This window comes from Pleurodeles waltl, chromosome 5, assembly GCF_031143425.1.
Source record: "Pleurodeles waltl isolate 20211129_DDA chromosome 5, aPleWal1.hap1.20221129, whole genome shotgun sequence".
NCBI lineage: Eukaryota > Metazoa > Chordata > Amphibia > Caudata > Salamandridae > Pleurodeles > Pleurodeles waltl.
The window spans coordinates 171213485-171233500 of NC_090444.1; the positions used below are offsets into that span (position 1 = coordinate 171213485).

General features: G+C 45.9%; 1 protein-coding gene across 4 annotated transcripts in view; it reads right to left on the minus strand.

Moving 5' to 3' along the window:
- The window catches only part of MARK1 (microtubule affinity regulating kinase 1), a 355979-nt gene that overhangs the window by 43967 nt on the left and 291996 nt on the right, over positions 1-20016 (minus strand). For all 4 annotated transcript variants that reach the window (XM_069233866.1, XM_069233864.1, XM_069233865.1 and 1 more), the window contains exon 15: positions 5876-6046. In XM_069233866.1, the coding sequence (XP_069089967.1) occupies positions 5876-6046 (171 nt within the window). The remainder of the gene's footprint in view (positions 1-5875; positions 6047-20016) is intronic.

Consider the following 20016-nt stretch of genomic DNA (forward strand, 5'->3'; position numbering starts at 1 on the left):
AACCAAAGAAATATCAATCACCTTTCTTTGGAACGTCCAGGCGGCACACCATAAAACCAACACAAGCATCAGTAAGACTAGAATCACCAGATAAAAGAAGTTACAGACCCTGAAGCCATCACTGCCACTGCCCTGCCCACTGCACCCCTGTACATGCAGAAGTAGCCAGCCCCTAATAACCATGTCAAGCATGCATATGGAAGAATTCCTTCACCTCATGATGAATTAACAAGTGGCTTCAATTACAACACGGCTGTTTAATTTCTCTTTACTCAGTTAGATGCAGATGTATAGTGCATTTTTGCCATGAGTGTGTTCCAGAACGTATGCATGTATATGGGATTTCTGTAAAGTAAACCTCAACAAAAGGCAGAGAAGAGGTGTGAATGGTCAAAGAGAAGAGTTAAGTCAACGAGTTAGCTGAGTTATGGAAGGTTAATGCATTGTGATGTAGTGTTCTTTAAAGAGTAAGTCTTCCACGCTTTCCCTAAACTGGACCAGCATTAGGGTGGTCCTGATGAATTTGGGGATCTTGTTCCAGATTCTGGGTGAATAGATGGATAAGGCCTGCTGTCTTATTTTTTTCATTTTTATGCTTCTTGGTCTAGTCTGATGGTGACTTGGCTGCAAGTGTGCCGGAAACCACCAGAAATGGTGAGTTTGTCTGCAAGATTAACGGGGTGCTCTTTGTGATAGCTCTGTAAAGGATGTAGCTGGTCTTGAAGATGGTGCCGGTCTGCAAGAGAGCCAATGAAGTTTCAACAGGATGGGGAGTGACGTGATCATATTTCTTTAGGTGCTGCATGAGACGTGCTGTAGGAAGTGTGATGCCTACAAGGGGTGCCAGAGTGGAGCCTGAGAGGCAATGGATTAGAGATTTACCACCATCCAGATGCTAGAGTACAAGTACTGGAGAGTACTGGAGATAGCGACTCAGGGTAGCAGGGAAGACATGCAGATTGATGTGGCTGCAGGGCTTCTGCATGGAACAGGATGGACTGGTCTGTGGGCCTATTGAGTACCTATGGCCTGCACGCGCACACACACACACACACACACACACTTGAGCCAGACCCGGTGCGGGGCTATCCCCTGGGCCTATTGAGTACCTATGGCATGCACGCAGGCGAGGGGCTGGGCAGGTTCATAATATAGACATTCACCACTGACGGACCTGGCAAGGTTGCATTAGTGGCGCTAAGTGGGTCTTTGATGTGGAAAAGGGGTAGTAATGCTACACTAGCGCAGGGACTCATGTTTCTTTTGCAACACAAGAAGAAGATTTCCCCCTTCCCCTACAGGCAATGGATTGCCACACTTCTCAAGGCAAGGTGTTGTTTAGTCGTTTTCAAACACTTTGAAACAACACCTTCACCTCAAGGTGCAAGCTGCGCGTATTATCTTTGAACTCAGAGTGGGTATAGGAGTCAAACAACTGATAGATGTGTGAATGCTTGCAGACACGAGAAGAAATGGGTCAGTGTCAGTCCCCTGCAGGAAAGTAAAACACTTTGGTCCATCTGTGGGAGGTTATTAAGACCATTAATGACAATCCTGCCAAGCAGAGCCTTGGACTCGATAAGGTCCCAGTTGATGTATATGTGCATATTTCATATCTTTGTATTGCTTTCTTTACCAAACTATTAGATACAATCCATAGTTCAGGTACACTACCAGAATTATTGGGCGTACCTACTAACAACAAGTATGGGAAGATGTTGACCCCCAGCTTCCATAGACAAATCTCCCTTTTGGATATCTCCATAAATACTTGTTTTGGGCATTCTGCAGGATTAGACAATGAATAAGGAAGTTTGACAAAGGTGCAGCTGGGTTTTTAGAAGGGTAATGAACAGTGCCTTAATTTATACATCTGTAAGCGATATGTGTTAAGGTTAAAAAAGTGATATCATTTTGGCTTTTAGGGATGTGTTGCCCATTTTTTATCTCACCCACATATCCAAACTTCCGCATATTATGAATAACATGGGGTTAAGGAGGAAATGTTGACCCTCATACAGTACTAGCCTGTTTCCTAGTGATTGATGGTTCAATACAAGAATGTACCACTTCATTTAGACTGCAAATAGGGATCGGCCCGGGGTGTGTGTTAGCACCACTCTCCTTTACCTTCTACGTAAATGGTTCAGGGAATGATGCTCCTTGACTTGGTGATATAACCTGTCCATGTTTACTTTATGTGGATGAGGTTGTCAATAATCAATAATGACTGGGGTGGAACACTTAGTGGACAAATATGTAACTTCCAGAGACAATTATCACAAAAACCAAGACTGTCGCTTGGTCAGGAAATATGAAGAAGGAATTCATAAGATTTGGAAGAACTATGCACCTTCTCTTCTGTGATGCTCTCTTCAATACTAACTTAAATTGGGGGCAGCTTTTGACCCTAAGGTGTGGGCAGGAAAAACTGTGGCAAACATAAATGGGTCGAACTCAGGATTTGCGAGGAGTCAGGTAGGGTACATCTATCGCTAACGCTGAACAGTAATTACAAACAGCAGTAAAGGGGTACAGTGTGGAGTGGGGTAGTAGCTACCCACTGCTGTGAGAGGAAATTAGGTGTTTGGGCCGAATGGTAGCTTTGTTTCAATCAGTTGCGAAGCTGGCTGTCTGTCCGGAGGTTGGAGTTGGCTTCCTAGGGCGCAGGGAGCCCACTGCTCCTGGACAAGATCAAAGGTGAACCCCAAGCTTATGGTTGTCAGTTAGGTCTAACTCCACATTTCGACTTCACCAGTCAATTGCAAAGATAGGATGATATAGAATATGTTACCATTCCAAAAATATTTTCTTATTGCACAAAAGGAAGGTAAAGACATGTTTTATTCCTTTGGCTCAGAGAATGGGAGCTTATTCAGTTAGCGAAGGACAATATGATTTTCCCTTACAATGTATTGCTGTCTGTCCATCCATGCGGGGTGTTAGCCTATGTAGCAGAGGGGAGGAGACTTTCATTTAATGTAAATGAGTATATTAAAACACTCCCTCGCCGCCCGGACCAGAGGTGCACAATGAAGATAGTTTAAGATCCATTTCCTTTAGTCCGTGTCCCCTTTGAATTAATACTAAGCGACACTGCATTGAGATCCCTGCCGACCTGGTAGTTAACTGCACCCTCGTTATTTTTGGGGGTGCGGCACTTCCGGTATTTAAGGTGAGTGAAATGCAGCTCGCTCACATTACTTTTGGCAGCGGTGGGATTTGGTCCGTATCACATTATGAAGAAAGATCAGATGCTGTCACTGAATGATTTCCTAACTCCTTGTGGCCGCATGTCACGAAGAGTTGCCTGCGGGCAACGGTGACCTGGGGGTTTCTAACTTTATATTTACGGCTTTCCTCGGCCACCGTTGTTCACAATAGTGAATACGCCCTCTTTTCCAGACGTACAGGCTTATTATCTGCTACTTATGCCTTTACTGGGCCTGGCGCTTGCCCCGGTGCAGAGGGGCAGGTTATGAATAACTTGCATGGAACGGGCCAGTTGCCACCTCTCTTATGTACTGAGATGGCCAGGTTCCCTTCTGGCCCCGCTTTCCCTCCGTCGGTAAGGGTGTCTCTTTACAAATGGGGCCCATATACAAAGTCTAGCTAAGTAGGGGATTATTAGAACTTCTATTGAAATATGCAAAGGTGCCTTCTAGACTGGCGTTTCAGGTTTTTCATTTAACTTGGCCCAATTCTGAGCAAGGGCGTTGTCATTCTGTCTGAAATTTCTGTCTGTGAGTCCCAAGAATTATGTTTAGTTCCCTTATTGTTTCTAGGTGACGAGCCCACACAGGAAAGGCAGCTCACCTCACAGGCTGTGGGGACAGATGCACCCGCTTGAAGGACATTTAGAGGATTGCAGGTAGAGACACTCCTTTTCTCCCTTGTTTTGACACTTTTTTACCGCGGGACTCCTTGTGAGGAATATTCATCAGTTTGTTCTGCAGATGCTCGTAGGATATCAGTATAACTACGCGCCTGGAGGGTTGTCCAAGGGTTATGAATAGGCCAGAATTGTGCGTAATACTGGATGACTAATTCCATTTCTCATTGGTAGGTTCGAACCTCTGTAGTAAGGCACATGGAGTGGGAGGGGAGGGGTGGAAGCACTAGCTATAACCCCATTGGATATACCCTTAAGGTGCTGCTCTCTTAAATCTGTTTGTTCCTTGGTACTTACCTCACATTGGGATATTTGCATGTATGGGGAAACTCTCAGCTGCCTGGCGGAGTATCACTTTACGTTTTGGTGTACACAGTTTGGACTGGCTCAGAATGTCTCTATGTTATGTTTCTAAGCCTAAAGAAACACTTAGGTCCAATTAAAAGTGGCGTTTTATGCCGAAACGCACATAGATTAAAATGTACAGCCACTAAAAGTCAAAACTAATATGAATGGATAAAAATATATAACCACCAAAAGGAAAAACCAAACTGATGCAGCCACCGAATGACTGACTGAGGCTATCATGGAATCTATGCCTTTTGCAGCCACTATGAATTAATTGTGCATTGCAAAATAAAGTAACGGAGTTAATTATCCAAATACTGATGTGATATTTTATATTTTGATAATAAATTAACAACAAAAAATGATATACTGTGATACTACAGAGCAACAGTGGCATGGATGTATTATAGGGACCCGTGGAACAAAGATATGAAGTTTTTCATGGTTTGTAGATATGTGAGGTTATGAATGTAGGTAAGAATGAGTATGTGTGTGGAATGTCTGCGAGGAAGAGAAAGGGTGTTTTTTTTAATGAGCGATTTCTATTGTTTACGTAACCTGTGGTTTATGAATTCGTGGTTATTTTTGTTAATTGCGATTTAAATTATGAAAGTTGAACACTACAGTTTAGTTATGTGGAATGATATAATAAATAAAGTAGAAAACTAGAGGCGGGGGGGCCCTCTGAGCCTTACATTATTTTTGGTGATGGAGAGGCAATAATACATTGTGAGGAAAGACTGGGCTTTGATTTCTCTATTGAATGGTTTTTCCCTGCTCCGGTAGCCTATTGAAGCAAGAGGCCCCCACTCTTTTTTAATATGACCAATATGATTTTTACAGCCTGTACAGGATGGAGTACTATGTAGGCTAGGCCTTCAGTCACTCAGAAAGAAATCTATTGGTCTGATGCAAAGCTGGCTTAGTATCGGAAATACTAAGTTTCGCTTAGGTGAACCTATAGTCTTCAAAGACCATTTGAAGTGACCTCACACTCAAGCATTTATTACCCCAATGACTGAGTCATGGTGAATGCTGACCAGCTTTTTTATGTTTTGATGATTAATTATTTTGCAATCAATTTTGTGGTCTCAAGATTTTTAAGACTCTCTCTCAAAAATCTTGTGCCATTTAGAATACTGAAGAGTACCAGTTGCTATAATATTTGTGTTGTTCTGTGATAATGATTACACTGTTTTTAGATCTGTATAGACTTATGTTTTATGTAGAAATTACACCTTATTTATATTTAATGTGATGTTGTAATGATGTATACTCAATGTCAATCAGAAATTCCTCAATCTGCGCCCTTATGTTAATTCTCACCATAGAATAGTGCCTTTTGACAGACACTGGTCATCTCCACCTGTTTACAGGACTGCGTGCCAGAATCCTGCAGCTCCCCCGTGCTAAGACGTCTCCAGTGATTCTTCAGCCAGGGGAATTGCAGAGCCACTTACGAGCTCCCAGCCTCTTACAGTTCTATTGAGTACCTTCTCTCTCCTCCCCAAAGTGCTAAGAACCCCAAATAAAAAACATAGCCTTCCCTGGTCTTTAGCTGTTCTTGTCATGTGTCTTGGACAGGTGTGAGAACCCAAACATCATATGAATTTCTTCGGGTTGTGTAAAACATACCTAGGTCGGTAAGCTTCAGTGCCGTCTTTGATAGTTGGCAATGGAACTTTGATGGGGTGACCAGAGGCAGACATGGACTTCTGGTGTCGCGGTCGAGCTGAAGGCGCAGCAGACCCCGATGTCACAGATGATCCTGCTGAAGAATTGCTGCTTGCAGACATTTCTGTTAAACTATAGAGAAATGACAAAATACGCATAAAAAACATGAGTGGGGGCTTCATAATTTGCTGTGCCTCTATTTCAAATGAACCATGACAAATATGGCAGTTTGTCTGAAATTAGAATTAGTTCAAGCAACACTGGCTTGTATAATATGAGAAATATTTTTCATAATGGTATGTCTGTTGACATCTTCATTATAGAGGGTAGTGACCCAATTCTTTATTACTGTAAAAGCAGAACCTCTTGTATCCAAGGAGACGACGAGATAGCAAAAAATTTATCTTTAAAAAAACGAAACAACTAAATCTGCCTTTATCTCTAGTGGAGTGGGTCAGTGTCTTAAGCAACAATTTTGTGATCACGTGATTGAAAATTATTAAACAAAAGTAACCTTACAGCATGACGAGGTTTGATTGTGTCACAAACAGTAGGCCACAAAGTTGACCCCACTGTCTCTTTTGAGACAAAGTTGCGAGCATGCGCCCTTTGGAGAACTCTGCAACCTGGTTACGATGGAAACTCAAAGATGGCCGCTACATATCAGACACTAAAACAATCATCGACAAACCCAACCTCGTTGGCTCTGTTATTGTGAAGAGGTTTTTACCAACCTTCTGTAACACACAAACATAAAACACAGGTACAGTTTTGAAGGAGTGGAGCGCATTTCATTAACTCAAAGAGAAGGTAGAACAGAGCAAGCAGCCTTGCATTGTTCAACCAAACACAAACAGAATAAGAAACTGCGCAGCAGCAACACACACACACACGCACACACACACACACACACTCACACACAAAGGAGCATGCACAGCACGTGCAGCCAGTGACACTAAGGATTTGCGGGATATTTTGGGAGCCCTGTGCATAACAACTTTGAATTTCATTACTTGCTTTCTGATAATTCAAGCCCGCATGCTGCCAAACAATGCGTAATCATATGCTAAACGTTCAGTAAAAGGGTCACACAATAACAATATATCATGCCCGGTGTGCAAAAACCCTTAAGTTATCGGGATGAGAGATGGAATCAAAAATAGAAGTAGGCTGGGAAGAGGGAGAGACGTCACGGCAAAGAAAAAGGCGTAAAGAGAAAGGACACTTTCCCAAGGGGGCTTTGGAGAGTTTGGGTTCTGGGCGACTGCCAGCTTTGCCCGGGTCTTACATCGTCTGCGTGTGCAGCGAGGGCAAGCTGGTCCAACGTGCCCAGCGCGGCTGCAGGAAAGGCGGCCGCAGCTCTGCACCCTTCCTTACAGAGAGGAGGTCCAGGATGCAGAGCAAGGATGCAATGGTGTAATGGTGCACAAGTGTGTGTGCACACCACGGTCCTAGGGTGATGTGAGCGTGTGATGGGGTGCGGCTGATCTGTGTGTGCTGCAATGTCAGTTGCTGATGTGGTGTGACGGTCTGTGGAAGCAAGAAAGAGACCCAGCAGAAGAAGATAAAGCAACCATCTGAGAATGGACAACATGTTTGCAAAGTGAGATAAAGAAATCAATGTAGACTCAAATCAAATCAAATCAAATCATTAACATTTATAAAGCGCGCTACTCACCCGTGCGGGTCTCAAGGCGCTAGGGGGGAAAGGGGGGGGTTATCGCTGCTCGAACAGCCAAGTCTTTAGGAGTCTCCGGAAAGCGGAGTGGTCCTGGGTGGTCCTGAGGCTGGTGGGGAGGGAGTTCCAGGTCTTGGCCGCCAGGAAGGAGAAAGATCTCCCACCCGCCGTGGAGCGGCGGGTGCGAGGGACGGCAGCAAGTGCGAGGCCAGCGGAGCGGAGGGGGCGGGTGGGGACGTAGAAGCTGAGGCGTCTGTTGAGGTATTCCGGTCCCTTGTTGTGGAGGGCTTTGTGTGCGTGGGTGAGAAGACGGAAGGTGATCCTTTTGCTGACTGGGAGCCAATGCAGGTGTCTCAGGTGTGCGGAGATGTGGCTGTTGCGGGGTACGTCGAGGATGAGGCGGGCCGAGGCGTTTTGGATGCGTTGCAGGCGGTTTTGGAGTTTGGCGGTGGTCCCGGCGTAGAGGGTGTTGCCGTAGTCCAGGCGACTCGTGACAAGGGCGTGGGTCACGGTTTTTCTGGTGTCGGCGGGGATCCAGCGGAAGATCTTGCGGAGCATGCGGAGAGTGAGGAAGCAGGCGGAGGACACGGCGTTGACTTGCTTGGTCATGGTGAGAAGAGGGTCCAAGATGAAGCCGAGGTTGCGGGCGTGGTCTGCGGGGGTCGGTGCGGTGCCGAGGGCCGTGGGCCACCAGGAGTCGTCCCAGGCGGACGGGGTGTTGCCGAGGATGAGGACTTCCGTTTTTTCAGAGTTCAGCTTTAGGCGGCTGAGCCTCATCCAATCTGCGACGTCCTTCATACCCTCTTGTAGGTTGGTCTTGGCGCTGGCGGGGTCCTTGGTGAGGGAGAGTACAAGTTGGGTGTCGTCGGCGTAGGAGGTGATGATGATGTCGTGCTTGCGTACGATGTCGGCGAGGGGGCTCATGTAGACATTGAAGAGTGTCGGGCTGAGCGATGAGCCTTGAGGTACGCCGCAGATGATCTTGGTGGGTTCTGAGCGAAACGGAGGGAGGTAAACTCTTTGGGAGCGGTTAGCGAGGAAGGAGGCGATCCAGTCCAGGGCCTGGCCTTGGATCCCGGTGGAGCGTAGGCGGGTGATTAGGGTGCGGTGACAGACGGTGTCAAAGGCAGCCGAGAGGTCGAGGAGAATGAGGGCGACTGTTTCACCGTTGTCCATCAGGGTTCTGATGTCGTCTGTGACTGAGATGAGGGCGGTTTCCGTGCTGTGGTTGGTTCGGAATCCGGTTTGTGAAGGGTCGAGCAGGTTGTTGTCTTCCAGGAAGGTGGTCAGCTGTTTGTTGACGGTCTTTTCTATTACCTTGGCTGGGAAAGGTAGAAGAGAGATGGGGCGGAAGTTTTTCAGGTCGCTTGGGTCAGCCGTAGGTTTCTTTAGTAGGGCGTTGACTTCAGCGTGCTTCCAGCATTCGGGGAAGGTAGCAGAAGAAAAAGAAGAGTTGATGACGGTCTGGAGGTGCGGGGCGATGATGTCGTCGGCTTTGTTAAAGATGAAGTGCGGGCAGGGGTCCGAAGGGGCGCCGGAGTGGATAGAGTTCATGATGGATTTGGTTTCTTCCGTGTTGATGTGGGTCCAGTTGTTGAGGGTGATGTCCGGGGAAGCGGGTTCAGTGGTGTATGGTTGGGTCTGGTGTCCGAAGCTGTCGTGGAGGTCGCTGATCTTGCGATGGAAGAAAGTGGCGAGGGATTCGCACAAATCCTGTGAGGGCGTGACGGCGTTGGCGCTGGCGCTGGGGTTGGAGAACTCTTTGACGATGCTGAAGAGTTCTCTGCTGTTGTGGCTGTTTTTGTCTAGTCTGTCGGTGAAAAAGTTCCTTTTGGCAGTGCGGATCAGGTGGTGGTGTTCGCGTGTAGCGTTCTTGAGGGCGGTCATGTTGTCAGCGGTGTGGTCCTTGCGCCAGGCCTTCTCAAGGGCACGACAAGTTTTCTTTGATTCTTTGAGGGTGTCAGAGAACCAGAGAGGTTTTTTGGTGTTGGTCTGTCGATGCGTGCGTTTGAGGGGAGCAAGGTTGTCAGCGCAGTTGGAGATCCAGTTTGTGAGGTTGAGAGCTGCGTCGTTGGGGTCGGTGGTGAGGGTGGGTTGGTTGGCGGCGAGAGCGGAGAAGAGTTGCTCTTCAGGGATCTTGTTCCACTGTCGACGAGGGATGGGTTGAGTGCGGAGGTGGGAGGTCTCGCGTCGGAATGTGAAGTGGACGCAGCTGTGGTCGGTCCAGTGTAGGGCAGAGGTGTGGCTGAAGAAGACGTGTTTGCTGGCGGAGAAGATAGGGTCGAGCGTGTGTCCGGCGATGTGGGTGGCGGTGTTCACCAGTTGTTTGAGGCCGAGGTTGGCGAGGTTGTCGAGCAGGGTGGTGGTGTTGGGGTCGTTGTTTTGTTCCAGATGGAAGTTGAGGTCGCCTAGGAGGATGTAGTCCGGTGAGGCGAGGGCGTGCGGGGAGATGAAGTCGGCGATGGCGTCGCTGAAAGAGGCGCGAGGTCCGGGAGGACGGTAGACGAGGGATCCTCTGAGGGTGGTCCTTGGGTCGGTGCGAATCTGAAAATGCAGGTGTTCAGCGGCGAGGGGGGGGTCTTCGGTGGAGGTGGTGACGCTGATGGAGTCTTTGAAGATGATGGCGACACCTCCTCCTACTTGGTTGGTGCGGTCTTTTCTGGAGATCTTGTAGCCTTCGGGGATGGCGGTAGCGATGTCTGGAGCAGAGGAGGCGTTCATCCATGTCTCCGTGATGAAGGCGACGTCCGGGGCTGTGGAGTCCAGGAGGTCCCAAAGTTCAACGGCGTGCTTGTGGACGGAACGAGCGTTGACCAGGATGCACTTGAGGTGGTTGATGGCGCGTGGGCTTGTGGTCGTGGTAGTTGAGTGGTGGAAGATGCGTTTGCAGGAGTTGCAGGCGAAGGGTCCATGGGTGCGTTTGGGGTGAGCTAGGAAGCAGGTTTTGGAGCGCCCTGGGTTGAGGGCGTGGAGGGTGGTGGGGTCGTAGCGGATCAGCGGGGCTTGGGGGAGCTGGGGACCAGGGGTCGTGGCGCTGGGCGCGGGCCAGGCGCGGACGGGCGCAGACGGGCTTGAACCTAGCTTTAGATAACAATTAATAGCTTCTACACAAATAAACCACCTCTTTGTTACTTCTGGTATCATCTGAAGACTCATTATGAAAACTGTTGAATGCTTTATTGGAACCCGCTAGCATGACGTTTTCTAGGTAGCATACATTGGCAAAATGCAGCACTGCAAACTGAATCCCTTCAAGATGCTTATTTGCAGAAGGCAAAGCATCACAGTTGCTAGAAGGCTTTTACAATTTCTATCCGAAGGCCTGCCTGCATGCCGCAGAGACGTAACATGCAAAAAGACATCAGACTTTGGACTTGCACCGTCTTATGGACAAATAACTAAACTTCTGGTTGTCACTCAGAGGTATTAGTGATTATTTGAGTCTCTGCACTTTTTGGTAAATCAGCGTCTTGAAGCCTACTCTGCCGTTTCAGGGGATCCACTCAGCTGCCATGATGGTGGGGTGATGGAGTCCCAGTGCTTATTGTACATCACAGGTCCATTCTGATTACCAGAAGTACCTGGGGAAACATTTTGTACTTTGGGAGGCCAGGTATAGAGAGCCTAGATAAACAGGATGTAAAGCAAGTTCCACTTACTACACCTTTGTCTTCAAGGTGATTATAAAGACACTGTGCTGCCCCCTGATGCGGGTAGAAACTTCAGGTTCCAGGGAAGGAAGAATTCATACTCTCAGGCTAAAGCGATAAAACAGTACTTCTAAATGAATTGCTGCAAGGCTCTCAGACCACCAAACGTGCAATGGACGCAGCTACAGTACAAAAGCCCAGGCTACAGCACTGTATACATGTGTCCCACTTCTTTGCGGACCAGAGGGAGGTAGGAAAATAATTTACCACACCTCTATATGTGTGTGTGTGTGTGTGTGTGTGTGTGTGTGTGTGTGTATATATATATATATATAGGATATTTTTAAGTAAATTATTTTCTGATTATTCCATTTATAGCATTTCAGGCTTCTCTTGTGGAGTCCCATATCTTGCTAAAACTCAAAGTGAACTTCGGGCTTCAATGTTGCATTTATATATTGATTTTATATCGTAACTAGGCTCTTGTGAACAAATTCATGCATATGTATTTATCGTGTTTTTACCGCTATTGTCTTACTAGAAACGCAAGCGATTTACAATAATGGTACGTCAAAAAAAAAAAAAAAAAAATGGCTTAAAGGCTCGCCAAATAAACATGGCACAGTTTTTTTTTAAAGTGCTATGATGTGGGAATCCACATCTTTAAATAGTAAATAAAAAAATGGCCACCGTGTCATGATGCATGTAAACATGCTTGGTGACTCTCGGCCCTCTTCATGGCATGATACATATTTGCCGATCTTACTTAGCATTATTAGCAAAAAATATGTCCCTTTTAACCGTTTGCCAATGCTTGTTCGACTTGTGTTTCGATGAATTGTCTATACTGTTCCAATGCTAATTTACTTTTCGCCTGTAGATGGCAGTACAGTGCAATTTACAAGCTTTTCTTGGTGCGGGTGTGTGCGTGTTTGTTCACACAGACATATATATATATATATATATATATATATATATATATATTCACCCCCCCCCCCCCCCAAAATTCAGTTTTTGTACTCCCAAAGTCATAATTATTTAAGTTTAATTATTCTGAGAATTTTGCATCCGGAAGTTAGAACAACAAAAAGCACCCGTCATGTTCTTTTCTCTAAGGCAGAGCCATCTCCTGCTGTATTCGTGTATTAATTCCCATCTGTTGATACGACTGTGATGCTTTGAGGAGACAAACCCAAACCAGCCATACTTCTCTACTCGGTCACAGCCTTGCATCTCCAAGACCGATTCCGCTCTAGCCGTGTCACACCAGTCGTCTCTTTTCCCTGAACTGGGCTATACATTGCAAAGACTGGGAAAGACTGAACAGGTGTGTGGCTAGAAACCCTTAACATACCAAGAGGCACAGCACAAGCCTCTTTATTTATACCGTGTACACAAAACTGCACCGCATGTTTACTAATGTTGGCTCCAAGTGTTAGACCGAGTGTGGCCAGGAGGACGACCTGACACATACTCGGCGGTCCTCCACTGGGCTAACTTATCTAGGAAGGAAGTCTTAGCGGCGATCAAGGCAATCTTGGGGTACCCTGCTCATGCGGGCACAGGGGTAATACCAGCCCACAAGTCCTAATAAAAAACGCGGGGGGCTAAACAAATTGGGCAGAATGCACCACATTTGTAAAGAGGATTTGCATGGCACCAAAAAATGACCCAACCCTGACGCAAAATGTTAGTAAATCTGGGCATCAACCTATACGTTTGAATTTATGTTTTAGAAAACTGCCACAAAGAGACTGGCAACAAAGAGAAATGTGACAGTAAATCTGTTCTGGCTTAACTGATTGCAAATGCTGCATTTTAAAATATCTTATGAGGTTAAGGCACCAGCAGCAGAGATCTTTGTGTGCCCTGTAAAACTCAGGGAATAACAAGAATTGAAAGACAACTCTCATGGTGAATGCATTTGCAGGAGAGATCTGTTCTGTCTAGTCATAGGTTTGCACAGAGGATTGATATGTGCAAACCACATTGTGTACCATGCAGATGCCAGATTTTTATTTTATGTAGATAGGTAAATGGGCCACGGCTTTAAACACACAGTCCTTGTTACTTGCAGTTCCACAATTACAATCCTTCAAATACGGCACAGTGGGCTATCAAGGATGATCTGTGACTCCTACACATTGTAGCCCTCATTATCTTATGTAACAATCCTGTACACTGATTTACACATGCTATGATTTATTGTTAATGTATGTGTGATGTCATGTAAAGTGCTCTGACACCTTACATTGGAATGAGTAGCACAGAAAAATAAAATAAAGATTAGTGATATTTAATTTGTTATTCGTGTAAATACTCGCACAGACCATCACATCTGGCCCTTTTACAGTGCATGCATATCGCTTATACACAGGGATTCAACAAAGTCAAAAAACCTGTCTCCAAACTGTAGCTTCTCTTAAGTAATTCTGAAGCGATAATAAGCTGTGACTGTTTCCCTTCTACTGCATTAGGATGTATTTGTTAGGCTTCAGATTGCTCCCAGACAGGATTTTACTGGAACAAAAGGAGATCTGATGACCCTTAAAACCAGGCCCTTTTTTTGGCAGAGCTGGAGATGAAAATAAACAAGAAGGTCAAAACCAATAGATCTCACCTATGTAAGAGCTATTGGCTTTGCCAAAGTATTTCAGCCATGTTTCTACACCAGCATGGCTAAAAGTTACTTGAGTAGTGGAGAGTGGCATAGAGTATCTAAGAGTGGAGCAGAGTGGGGTGGAGGATTGTGAAGTCACGTGGAGGATTGTGAAGTCGCATAGAGTAGAGTGTCATACAGTGTCAGAGTAAAGTGTCATGGATTGGAGTGTTGTGGAGTGATGTGGAGCAACATGAACTAGCAGAGTGGAGTGGTGTGAAGTGGAGAAGCATGGCGCAGAGGGGTGTAAGAGTGGAGGGGCACAGTGTGGAGTACAGTGTCAGACTAGAGGGGCTTAGAGTGTCGTAGACTGGGGTGGTGTAGAGTGGAGTATGGTGAGTACTGTCGTAGAGTGGCATAGAGTAGCACAGAAAGAGTTAAGTAGAGTGGAGAAGAGTGGAGTGGCGTGGAGTAGAGTGATAGAGTGGAGTAGTGTGTAGTCAAGTGGCGTGGAGCCGGGTACTGTACAGTTGAGTGTCACACACTGGAGTGTCAGAGTCAAGTGTGGAGTGTCAGAGGGCACTGTCACAGAGTGGAGAAGTGTAGACCGGAGGGGAGTAAAGTGGAGGACCGTAGAATGAAGTAGAGTGGATTGGGATAGAGTGGTGTCGTAGTGTGGAGTATAATAGTGTGGAGTGTCAGAGTAGAGTGAAAAGTCGTAGAGTGGAGTATCGTGGAGTGGTGCAATGTAGCTTGAAGTGTTGTAAACTGGAGTAAAGTGTTATAGAGTTGAATATCAGAGTGGACTGGTGTTGAGTGTCAGAGTGGACTGTGTAGAGTGTCGGTGAGTGGACTGTGTAGAGTGTCAGTGAGTGGACTGGTGTAGAGTGTCGTAGAGTGAATTGGTGTAGAGTGGATTTGTGCAGTGTTGTAGAGTGTGGGGCGTAGAGTGGAGTGGCCTGCAACAGAATGGAGTACCATAGAGTGGAGATGACTGGTGCATAGTAGAGTGTCATAGAGCAGTGTCGTAGAGTAAAGTGGAGTAAAGTTGAGTGGTATAAAGTAGAGTTGAGTGGAGTGTGGTAGAGTTAAAGTGGGTGGCATGGAGTGTCAGCGTAGCGTGGAGCATCAAGACATGGAGCCTCGTCGTGTGGTGCAGAATGGCGTAGAGTATCAGAGTGAAAGGCTAGAAAGTGGTGGAGTGGTAGATTGCGGGGGCATAGACTGGAGGGGCATAAAGTAAGGGGGCATAGAGTGGAGGGTCATAGATTGTCACAGTGGTGTGGAGTGGCTTACAGTGGAGTATTGTAGAGTGTTGTAGCATGGTCTAGAGTGAATTGCATAAAGTGGAGGAGAGTAGAGTGTCGTAGAGTGGAGCATGCATGGCGTGGTAGTGCATTGCCATTACAGACAACACGTTTTCAATTGAAATGATCATTACATTTGCACAGACAGTTTAAAAAAAAGTATACAGCACACAAACAACAATGTGGTGAAATGGCATTAACTAGCGCATTAATTTATTTTGATCGAATTAAAATATTTGTTTCCACCACACTTCAGAATAACAAAAAAAATTGCTTTGGTTGTGCTTTCCTAATTCTGGTATATTCTAAAATACTTGCACAGTTCATTTACAGATATTTAAATGTTTTTGTGTGCTAGATAAGCTTTCCTAATTCTGATATATTCTAGAATACTTGCACAGTTCATTTACAGATATTTAAATGTATTTGTGTGCTAGATAAAAACCATCCTTTCACACCCCAGCTTGTCAGATAAATCCTTTCACTTTGAAATCAAAGAAAGAAAAAAAGTAAACAACAAACTCCCTTGGAAGACAGAGCCTGACATTTGACCTCGGTCTTTGAATGTACAGCAAATGTGACAAGGTAAGAACACAATTTAAAGGACTACTTACAGAATCCAAACACTCATGGAAGAATACAGTAATCAGGCTATGCTCCTCAGGAGAGACAAATGCATGCTGGATGGCTTAAAACAAATAAAGCCAGCAAATAGAAAGCAGACAAAGCCAATGGTAAGCAATGGGTGGAAAGTATTCTTAGGTCAGCTTTAAGCTTCCCCGAAAAGTCTTTAGCAAACCAGAGAGTTGCGCAGTCTGGTAGGCTTTGACCTAAAAGCCCCTTCACGTTGCTGTAAGAACAGAAAGCAGTTAACTGCAAGCCCGTTGAATGTGTTTAGTGTCGGAAAATTACACTGGGACAAGTTCAGCATATTTCAGTGAGGCACAGACTTCTTGGTAGGGGGAATGGCGTCCACCCTGTGAAAATAGTGGGTGGATTCCGTCTACCCGTGTGTAACCCTGAATTATGCCCTGGATGATACACTTGGGACTGCAGAGAGTAAGTGGAATTACAAAGGGGCATAGGTCCCTACTAGGTCAGTGCTTAGAGGAATGCCTCTGGAGGAGCACAGAAGCAAACTCCTTGACTTGAGAGGAGGGAATATTTCAGTATTGAGCAGTTGGTTGGTAGTTGAAAAGTGTTTAATTTAATTGCACCTGGAAAACATTGCATGTAGCTCTTCAGAATTTTTCAAGCCAATTCTGGTTGGAACCCTAGGACTTTAAAGATCTTATAATATAGCAGATGCATGAAACAACATTATTTCCTTTGGAGAATGAGCTAAACAGTGATATGCGATAAATGAGGCAGGATCGGTTTTACTAGAATTGCCTCATCACTGTAGAGTGGCTGTCAGGCCTGCAGCTACTGGGGGTAGGTCCATAAATTATAGGTGATGAATGTATTTTGCACTCAATAATTCTGTTTGCTGCATGATCATCTGCCTCACGTGTGCTGTGGTTTGCTGTGCAGTGCTGTGTCACAATGCTACTTTCATTGTCGGTCTGTTTTATTTCCTATAGGCCCCCAGGTAGTTTCCTGGCAAGGTAGGCCCCTTCTAATTTTTTACTCACCGTACCGTGTTTTTCTCATACTCTTAGCGTGAGTAGTAGGGATCCTTCGCCCTGATGAATGCCCAAGACTTTCCAGAGCTCATTACTGAGGGTAGAAACATGTCGGCTTCTATTTCCTAGATAGGTGACCCTGTGAGTCCTTGTTCTCACAGAGGTGTCCCAATCTCCATTTGTTTAATCACACCAAACAGAACCTTTTATTAAATACTTATACAGGTATCTGTTTAGGCGTTTTTATTCCTTAGATTAGCTGGATCCCTCTATTTCCAGAACCAGAATTAATTTACGCACTCCCTCCTGTTCCTTTAACAGTGAGGTTGAGTCCGCCCAGGTGGCACTGTCCTACCTGGGTGGGGCTAGGTGGTCATATGATGAAGCATGACACTATATAGTGTTTAAGACCACCTAGTCCGTAAAGGAAACTCCCCCCCTGTTCTCCAGACCCTCTGCAGTACCACAGCTTACTGATACCCCGCCTCCACTAGAGGACCACGAGGGATCTGGTGGCACAACTGATGCACCATAGATCCATCCCTCGTTGTAATAAAAGAACCCCGTACTCCTTTTTGTGTTTTTTTAATTTAATTGCACCTGGAAAACATTGCCTGTAGCTCTTCAGAATTTTTCAAGACGATTCTGGTTGGAACCCTAGGACTTTAAAGATCTTATAATATAGCAGATGCATGAAACAACATTATTTCCTTCGGAGAATGAGCTAAACAGTGATATGCGATAAATGAGGCAGGATCGGTTTTACTAGAATTGCCTCATCACTGTAGAGTGGCTGTCAGGCCTGCAGCTACTGGGGGTAGGTAGCTTTGTATTGATGTTGGGGTTCATCTGTGAGAGAATCCAATTGTGAGATGTTTGATTCAAGTGGCAAGATGCAAATAGTATCTTGTATGCAATTCCTTTAAAATTATAAAAATAAAATTGACAAAAATAAAAGAGGAATGCCACAAGAATGTGATTGAACAGCCTCTCCCTTGGCGTGTATGTAAGCCTGCAGCTCATGCCCATAAAGATACTATTATCGGCCACGTGAGAAGCAGACACCAAGATGGCTTTATCCAGTATCCACAAATGCATTTCTACTGCTCCTTTGCACAAAAGTCGAGCGTGGCACTGCCTACTGTTGTGGTCTGCCACAGAAATACTTTCAGTGTCAAATTTGACTCATGATCCAGAATGCTGCTAGGGCTAGGTCCGTCTTCCATTGACTAGAGCTGAAACAGGGCGGTGTGCAGCAATAGTTTTCAACAATCATTTGCAAAGCCAATAGGTCTCATCTATACGTGCCATAAGCTTTGTCAATGTTTTTAGCGGAGAGTTAAACAAGCATTGGCAAAGCCAATAGGTTTTCCCTACGCAAGAGCGGTTGGCTTTGCCAATGTCTTATCCCCATGTTGTACAGAAGCGTGGGGTGAAGTAGAGTAGGAGAGTGGGGTGCGGTAGAGTGGGGTGAAGTAGACTGGCTTGGAGTGGTGTGGCGTAGAGTGGGGTGACAGAGTGGTGTAGAATGTAGTGGACTGGCATAGCGTACAGTGGTCTGGCACAGAGTGGAGGTGGGGCAGACTACAATGGAGTGGAGTGGTATGGTATAAAGTGATGTGGGTTGGCGTAGAGTGGCTTGGAGGGGCATAGTGGTGTTAAGTGGCACTGTGCAGAATGGAGTAGAGTGGCACTGTGTGGGATGGCATGGTGTAAAGGAGAGTGGCAGAGTTTAGTGGCATAACGTGCAGTTGCATAGAGTGGTGAAGAGTGCAGTGGTGTGCAGTATAGTGGCATAGAGTGCAGTGCCACAGAGCAGAGTGCAGTAGACTAGAGTGGGGCAGAGTAAGTACGGTGGCATAGAGTAGAGTGGTTCAGAGTAAAGTACAGGCTAGGGGGGGTGGGAAGGATAAGAAGCTAAATGGGCGGTGATATGGAAAGCTAACTGAAAGCACCAGCACTCATATGGAGTGCGTGAACACAAAGGAAAAAAAAGCTGTAACAAAATGGGAGCTGTGAATAGACACAGGCACTTAGTCCTTGCCCCAGGGAGCCAAACGCAAGAAGACGACACGATGCTCACATGCCATGATAAACCAGGACAGAGTTAATTGCGTGCAATGCTGAATCTAATAAATGGTCAACTGTGGGTGGGGCTGTAAGACCACTATGTACAAACAGCAAGTCTCACAGAGACAGCGCATGTGCTGTCTAGGTGAAACCTAAAGTCTATGAAGCGTGCAGTGCTAGCTTCATCATAGCGCTTTTCCATTGCTAGGAGGGCTCGTGGCAGGAGGTATCTACACCCTCTGTGTCTCTTGGTCTCACTTCATCCGAGATGCTTCCTGCCTCACCCCCCACCCCAACAATAAAAGAAATAGCACTAACGCAGCCAGCGGTGGCAGCCTCGTGGCACTTCTTTTTTAAACTTTTAGGCACCACGAGAAAGAGGAAGAGCTATGCAAACAACCGAAAGAAAGCGGGTGTAATTTCAATTCAGGCTTTGGCAGCAGTGAACCTGGAGGTGCGCAAATGACAGCTTCTGTTCTTGCCTCGATTGTGAGCCTGCTTCCTCCAATAAAGGGTCAGCAGTGAGCATGTTGTTTGTGGGGTCCTTAATATACACTCCTAAGTAAAGGGGTGTTTTAACCCATAGGTTGCTGAGTGCAGGCAACATAACAGAGGGCCTGCAAACATGCACTGCTGCAACTAAAAGAAAAAAAAAGTACTTCGAAAGTCTGGCGGGCCAAGGAAGGACACACACTGGGCAAGAAAGCAGAACTTGGCCCAATTCTCCAGGGGAGAGACAAAGACACAAACAGCAAGTGAAGATGGAATGTGCGGACCAAGGAGGAGCAAGGAAATGAGTGTTAATGAAGCCTATCAATGGTAAGCTATGGGTAGGCCCTAAGCTCCCTGTAAGTTAAACATGTTTTGCAAGTGACACCGCATGTGCTGTCTCATGCATTTACAGCTTCACTATTCATGAACAGAAAATGAACACTTAACTGGATGTGCTTTGTCAATGACCACTGTTACAAGTCTGCCAATATTTTTCTGGCACTGTGCACCAAAAATCGTCACAGGATACTCTTCTGGCTTAATTTCTCAGATATTTGCTTCTGTGGTGCAAAGAGGGGCAACCTACATGAGCAATGCCCTATTACAGTGTGACATTGTGAAAGACCGAGCCTCTAAGTGTCATGCATGCAGGGAAAGACACCATGATCTTTGGGAGAAGTG